The 7,370-nt window shown below is 44.2% G+C and overlaps 1 protein-coding gene across 5 annotated transcripts in view; it reads right to left on the bottom strand.

Annotated features, from left to right (window-relative positions):
• Positions 1 to 236: 236 nt before the first annotated feature.
• Positions 237 to 7,370, bottom strand: part of usp25 (ubiquitin specific peptidase 25) — a 30,462-nt gene continuing 23,328 nt past the window's right edge. For 4 of the 5 annotated variants that reach the window (XM_075486499.1, XM_075486500.1, XM_075486501.1 and 1 more), the window contains 7 exons: positions 6,678 to 6,773; positions 5,777 to 5,955; positions 5,027 to 5,105; positions 4,792 to 4,871; positions 4,423 to 4,546; positions 2,427 to 2,619; positions 237 to 1,124 (listed from right to left, as the gene is read on the bottom strand). In XM_075486499.1, the coding sequence (XP_075342614.1) occupies positions 952 to 1,124; positions 2,427 to 2,619; positions 4,423 to 4,546; positions 4,792 to 4,871; positions 5,027 to 5,105; positions 5,777 to 5,955; positions 6,678 to 6,773 (924 nt within the window). In that variant the 3' untranslated portion in view covers positions 237 to 951. The remainder of the gene's footprint in view (positions 1,125 to 2,426; positions 2,620 to 4,422; positions 4,547 to 4,791; positions 4,872 to 5,026; positions 5,106 to 5,776; positions 5,956 to 6,677; positions 6,774 to 7,370) is intronic. The other variant, XM_075486503.1, reaches the window with a different exon arrangement.

Raw genomic sequence — 7,370 nt, 5'->3', positions numbered from 1 at the left:
GAGTCTGCTTCCCCGCATTAATGAAAGCCTCCTCAAATAAAATGGCAGTTGGGCCATCACAGGAGGAGCGTTCGCACTGAGGTCTGCTCTTAAGTCGCCTTTCTAGTTGATGTTTTCGTCTCACATCAAGACAACCTGGACAGCGAACCTCTACTTACCTGCTAAATGCCAAGTGCGGTGTCAATAATCAGCTTACTTTTTGTGCAAGGAAAGGAAACATCGACATGACACACAAATTGTTTACTTGGCCTAAAAGGGCCATAAATAAAATTTTATTCTCTCAATTTATTAACAAGCCACAGAAAGTCCATGGCTGTCTACCACAGCACTTAAAACATCTCATCCTGGCACAGTCCACAAAGACATGCGACCCGCCAGAGATCCACTGAGCCGCTGATAAAGCTGAAGGCTCTCTTCCTTACTTCCTTAGAAAAATAGAACAAAAACATGGTAATACTGTACCAAACTGGAAGCAGGGAAGCAGTGTGATCCTTACCACGCACACGGGGAGTGGGGTGGGGGTGGGGGTGGGGCTTTAGAAAGGGACGTGAGCTTGGCTGGGGGAGCATGGATCAAACAGCAACAACAGTAATTAACTATGAAAAGAAAAAAACCCTCAAACCTTTTTTTGTTGCAAAGCTGAAGCAGAACTTGCTTGCTTTCAACTCACTGCAGGATCGCCAGCATTTATCCACCAAACTTTTCTCACAACTGTTTTCTCTCCCAACAGTCCATCTTGTCCTCCTCTTTCCTCTATTGTGTTTTTGCTTCAAATAAGAGTGAAATAATATTCAGAATGATAAAAACCTATAGCAGCAAATGAGTAACAGAGTAATAACAGCTAGAAGCGAGTGACCCCTGGATTGATAAGGAAGGCAAGGGTTAACGAGAGGTCCATGGATTTGTGCCCGGAGTTGGGCCTGCGATAAGGGAGAGGTGCCTCATCTGAGCTCATCTTCCCTCGGTGGGCACCCTGCCGAGGGCAGACATGATCCGGCAGAATCGTTCGCATAGCTCGAGAGAGGAGTAGCTGGGCAATTTGGGAGGGTCGTGGAAGCTTTTGATCTCCGTCGAGCAGTCAAGCAACTTGGGGAGGAAGTCTGTCAGCTTTTCCTGTAGGTTAGCTGCCGTCAGGAAGAGGACACACAGAAAGATAGTGAGTAAATAACTGTGTAGACATCACAAGGTCATAAAAATCAGATCCCCAAGCGTTGAAATCACAAGGTAAACATTTTCAAAGCGATACAAGTGTAGTTAGAAGGCATGTTCCACACCTGAAGCCACTTGTAAAACTGGGGTCTGGGTGATACGACTCAGCTTTTCCTGAACAAAAGCCAGGAACTCTGACAAGCAGCCCTCTGTGGACTGATAATGGAACAGACTGATAAACGCTGAGAGCTCCCCACTCAATACTTTTCCACCACCAATGTTTTTTCAGAAGCATTGCCTTAAATTGTCTTTGCACAAATGGACATCTTGAAAATATTGTCACGTATGCTGGCAAGGCTTAAGATGGTCCTATTCAACATTAAAAAACTGAAACATGGAGGAGGACACCTACCGTATCACACCATTTTATTCACAAAGCGCTTTGAAAAACCAAATGGCTGCTCAATAAGACCAAACATGAAAGTACATTTAAGATATAATAAGGTCACAGTCAACATCTCATGCTGTGTCGAAGGCCATGGAAACGTGTGTTTTTAAACCAGATTTAAAACCAGCGAGGCACCGGCCTGGCGTGCACTGGCAAATAGTTCCACGGTTTTGGAGCTGCAAAAGCCTCCAAAAGAGTTCGCATCGCGTTTTTGCAATAAGTAAAAGCCTCTGGTCTGCTGCCCTGAGAGAGCGAGGCGGCATGGGTGGCGCAGCTCAGACAATAAAAGACTTCAAAATAAAATAAACTCATTTTAAAGCGAACTGGAAGCCGGTGAAGGGAAGCAAAGATTGGGGAATGCACACTCTCTTACTTGTCCCAGTTAAAAATTTGAAGGTTAAATTGAGTTGAGAGAGAACCGGCTTGATTTCTGGCAACAGCCTCAACTGGAAAAAAGGAGTATTTTCCCACTGCGTTTCCATGGCTATCAAGTTTTAGAGTAGGATCCATCCCGCATGGAGAAAGCTTCCTCCACAAAGGCCAAATTCCTATTCTATGCAACAACAAACATTCCTACCTGTCACGCCACTACCTGTGCTCTACCTCTGCACTGATGTTTCTGAAATTCAGGAATGTAGTTTTCGTATAATTTTGCTGACAACACATTAAAAAAAAAAAGCGTAATTTCTGGAATGCGCTGCAATCATCTGCACACTTAAAAGTAGTTTCCGAGCAGAACCCGAGCGGGTGCCTCATCGTGGTGACCTCCGGCAGGGCCACCAGTTTCTCCAGGACTATCTGATAGGCGGATTCTCCTTCTAGGACTCACATTCCATCTCTTGGCCCAGGTAGGAGCACCATCGGTTCCTCATGTCCTCCACTGCGAGCAGGTCCCTCTCCGTTTCATGGACCAGCAGCAGAGGGATGCAGGGCACCACCAGCTCGTTCATGATGCCGAGCCCGGTGGTCACCTCTGGCTCTTCTGCCGACTCAAACATGGCGGCCGCTTGCTCGTTTAATTTCTGTAGGGTGAAGGAGGGACACACGTGAGTTTGAGAAACTAAAGCTTTTATTGTATGTACATTTTAAAGTCATCAGGCATTTCTAGTACTCGGAGCCCAATCATCACCACACAAAGAACAGTTTCTTTATCCCGTATTTTTTATATATATATATATATATATATATATATACACATATATATACACACACACACACACACACACACACACACACACACACACACACAGCCAAGATTGTAGGGAGAGACCGAACAAAGACAGAGAGAGATTGGCATGTCATGTAACAGAAGTATCAAACTGCAGACACAAAGTCACGACACAACTCTTTTCTAACAAGGTCCAAGTAGATTTAGGAGCACTGTTTTATGACGGACACTGGACGCCATGATCCTCGGAAAGCATTTGTGAGCGTTCAAATGTGAATTGTTTAGAAGGAGTATGATCGCCGAAGTAATTACTAGGCACCTCCCTTTGATTGAGTGACACGTTACTGGTGCGACAGAACATCAGCTAACACAACTAGTGAAAAACCACCACACGGTGCTGACATTCAGGCTAATCTACAACAGCCAACGATCAGGCCACTCGTTCCTTTGACTTTCCTGTTTCTTTGCCTCGTGCATGTGCCGTCGCACTCTCCTTTACCTCATACAGTGACTCAAGTGCCTTTTTGGCAGCAGCATGTCAAGGCTGGGGAAAAAAAAAAAAAAAAAAACTGACACCAACTAAGATTAGCTTCCGTAACAACACTCAAGGAAGGGAATGTTTCTAGTATTTGCGTAAACTCGTGATGACGTGTTGCCACACCGTCATTATTTTTGTTGCTTTTTCGAGACGTTTTCCATTTTCTTCTATTAGATAAGTCCTGAAGTTCTTGCCTGAGTGCGGATACACGCTTTTCCTCCCGGTTTTGGATTAAAAACCACTTTGCCGTCACAGACAAACTCACTGAACTCTTCTCTGAGGAGCGACCTGGTTTTCATGCGGGCCAGTTTGGAACTGAGAATTGTGAGGCTGCCGTTGCAAAATTTCCAAGTGCATTAACTGTGTCAATGTTGGCAATGTTTTCAATTAAAACAAGCGCTGAAGGTAAACAGCTGTGTGGACGGAGCCTGAGGTTCTGGCCAGAGATCTGAGATGACCGATCAGGCTGTGCGGGGCTGAGGTTTGAGGTTAGCTGAGGACACGTTTGTGTCTCATGGTAATGTGTTTACACTTGCTGGCCCTCCTGCTTCCTATTCCCACTACAATGATTACATTATGAGCACAATGCTGGTGTAAGGTTACTGAGTGCACCAGTGAGAGGGCTGTTGGAGACCAGTGATCAGACCAAAATACCCCCAGCTCTAACCAATAAGACCAGGGTGCTGCCTGGTTTGTGGGAGAGAAATGAAATGGGGCTCACATCGCAACGCTGAAAGGATTTTCATCTGTCAGGATCAGATGAAAAACCTTCTGTGAAATCTTTGTGGGCTGCAAACAAGCCAAAGCAATATCTCAGTAAAAGCAATTTGATTATAGTAACCGAGCTCAGTTCTGAAGAGGGGGGGGGGGCAGCTATGGCAGTTTTGCTGAGTCACAAAGGAAGTTTGGTGCAGAGGAAAGGGAGTGACAAAGAAGAGACGAGGATCACAGGGAAGAACTACTAAACAGAAAGATTTCCGTTCCAAAATAGAGCCTCGGCAGAGTTGATGCCCTCTTTTGCAATCACTTTGTTTAATTCAAGAAATAGGTCACACAGGATTTGTCACAACCTCTGACTTCACTTCAAAAATCACCATCTCAGAGCAAGCAATGGCTCACCAGCAAACACTCTCTACGGTAATAACCGAGAAGCTCCTCGTCGTGTCCTCTGTACAGTCCTTTCAACAAAAGCTCCTTGTTGTACTGGTATGAGTAAATGAGATACATCAGGGCCTCCACGTAACTGGAAAGGAAGAGATAAACAGATATTACAATCAGATAAAACTGTATCAAAGATAAACTGAACTTGAGAAAGTCAGCCGTTTCACAGGACAAAAGAACTCGATGAACCCACTGCACAACTTATAAAGCTGAGGAGCTGAACATGCTGTAAGCTGCTGCCCCCTGCAGGAGATGCCGCAATGGAAAATTCTGTGTGATAATATCTAACGTTTGACTTTAAAATAGTCTGGAAATGTGTCATCGTACTTTGACCTCTGAAAGAGCTCCAAACCGGTCACCATGAAGATGGTTGTCTCACGGAAATTCCTGTAGTCCTGATGCCACATCTGTCGAAGAGGAACAGATGATGGCACGGGTCAGTTCACTCAAACTGGTTCAATTAACAACAACTAATTCTATAAATCCAATGGTTGATGCTGCAATAACAGAAGAAAACATGACTGTTTTAGATCAATAAAACAGAGAAAACATCACTTCTCACCTCGTATTCATCCATGTTGACCTCCTCTGGCTTAATCAGGTCCAGTTTAGCCCGCGCCACATCCATAATGCTCTTACATCTGTCAAAGAGGTGTGCAAACAGGAACAGGAACTGGAGTTAGCAACGAGATGGTGAGATACTCCAGGAGATGAAATGCTCTACGCTGCCCCAAGGCCTTAACATGGCCTAATGAATCACTCTTAACTGCTGAGAGGAGAAGTGAAACACTCCTCCCGAGGCTCCTATTGAGGCCACATGCACACATAAATCTAATTATCTTGCTCAAAATAGAGAAGGGAGAAATCAATTTTTCACTCATGAATATGGATTGAGGCCAACAAGCAAAGATGAAAGTTTTGAGGGATAGTAAAGCACATTTACAATCCTTAAGGACTCAAACATCATGGAGTTAATAAGAAGGGAATCTTGATATTTGACTGCAGTGTTAAAAAAAAAAAAAGATATGATCACACAAACATGTGTCTGAAGATTTGCATTAAAACATAAGACAGAAGGAACACTTATTACAAAAGACTTGCAGCATGAAAGCGTTGCCTGGATAAAAATAGTCCAGGCTGACGAATCAGGAGCACGAGACTGCACTACCCTCTGCTGGTCGTTGCCAGAAACTGACTCAGGGTGCAGCCTTTTGTCCCACTGCATGTCACAGTCACACCAATCACTGCATCGGGCTCGAATTACGTTTAAGATCGAAATACAAGCTTGGGTAAATTGAAGAGCCCGACCCACCTCTCATCGAAGGCCAGGTTTCTGTCAGCAAACTGTGTGAGTAGAGTTCTTTCCAGAATCTTCTTGGGTGCCTGGTTTTGGATAAGATAGACGATGATGTGCTGCAGTCGGTAGTCGTTCTCAGGTGACGTGTCTTCTTGGGCAAATCTCAGAAGACGAGCGTACTCCCACTTAATGGCCTGACGAGAGAGACAAAGCGCAGGAACGAGTCAGGATCAGAACTGTTGTGAATGGACAGAAAATAACGTTCATTCAGCTCTACGTCAAGAACCTACTACAGCTTGTGAAGGACTTTTGGATATGAACTTCAAAAACTAAGTTTTACTCTTACATCTATTCTGCAAAGCAGCTAAATTATCACGTCAAGGAAATGAACACCATGTGAATTAATCTTTTAGTTGGCAATGTGTCTCCACAAAACAGATTTATCAAAAAAAATAAATAGAAGACAAAAATAACCTGAAAGGAAAAGCCTGCAATGCAACTGAACACAGCCATAACTGGAAGGTTTCTCACATAATCGTTGGCTACTTCAACTGTATTAATCACCAAGTTTCTTTCAGTGTGTAAATGTTTCTCTTTTGCGTGGCATAAGGAAAGGACACGGTTTCCATGGCTTCAATCGCCTCGTTTCTGGGGGAATTTGGATGTCACATACAAAGTTTATCACAACATTGTGTCAACAACTTCTGAGCTTCGTTCAAGACTAAACTGATTTCAATAATGCAAATGCAGCCTTCGAGGTTGGAGTTTCTCCAGTTTACAATGTGACTTTGCTGAAGTTTAGCCGTTTCATCCCTCTTTATTGCACTGAGGTAGACGCTGAGAAATGAACGCATATTAAAAAAGGTGAATGGAGTTTGAGTGAGTGAAAGTGGAGAGAGGAGAGGAGAGGTTGTACCTTAAAAAAGGCTGCCTCGGGCCCATTCTTTTCATATATGCTGCTGGATTTGCCAATGGCCATAATTATACCCTGCATGTTGGGGGTCATCATTGTCTACCCAGGAAGCAGGAACCATGTTAAACAAAACAACAGGTCCTTGTGAAACACTGAGCAAGGTAAAACCTTTAATGTGCTCTCAGGCACTACAGTAAAAGCACACCACGGTTAGGGCATTCCAAACATCAATTAGCAGTTCATGCATTGGTTAGTGTGACAATCCGGGAGGGACACAGTCAGCAGGTTCAGTGGTGAAACGCACAGCCCCACCAAAGGCGATGTGTGAAAACCGCGGCAGCCACATGAAAGCTGTATGACACACAGCCAAGAGTGCATTATTGGCCCTACAGAGGAAATTCAAATCTCAGTGCGCATTAGCCGAGTTTCCATTCCAATTAGAAGATGTGGATGAGAAAAGGTGGAAAAAAAAAACTTCCATTAATGCCTAGAAAAATGCATACACAAGCGCGAGGTGGTTTTTCCTGATTTCAATGGGAATGACTTGGCAAAAGGAAAACCAGGATGACCTGGCAAAGATTGAATGACTCAACAAACAACAAACCGTCTTCCCACACATGATATAATATCCTGGGGAGGCGTTGCTCCTCCAGAAGAGCTTTCTTTATTTTCCTGTAGTGGCTGTCCGCAGCAGTG

Source organism: Odontesthes bonariensis, chromosome 16 (assembly GCF_027942865.1).
Source record: "Odontesthes bonariensis isolate fOdoBon6 chromosome 16, fOdoBon6.hap1, whole genome shotgun sequence".
Classification (NCBI taxonomy): Eukaryota; Metazoa; Chordata; class Actinopteri; order Atheriniformes; family Atherinopsidae; genus Odontesthes; species Odontesthes bonariensis.
This window is presented reverse-complemented; position numbering and strand designations above follow the sequence as displayed.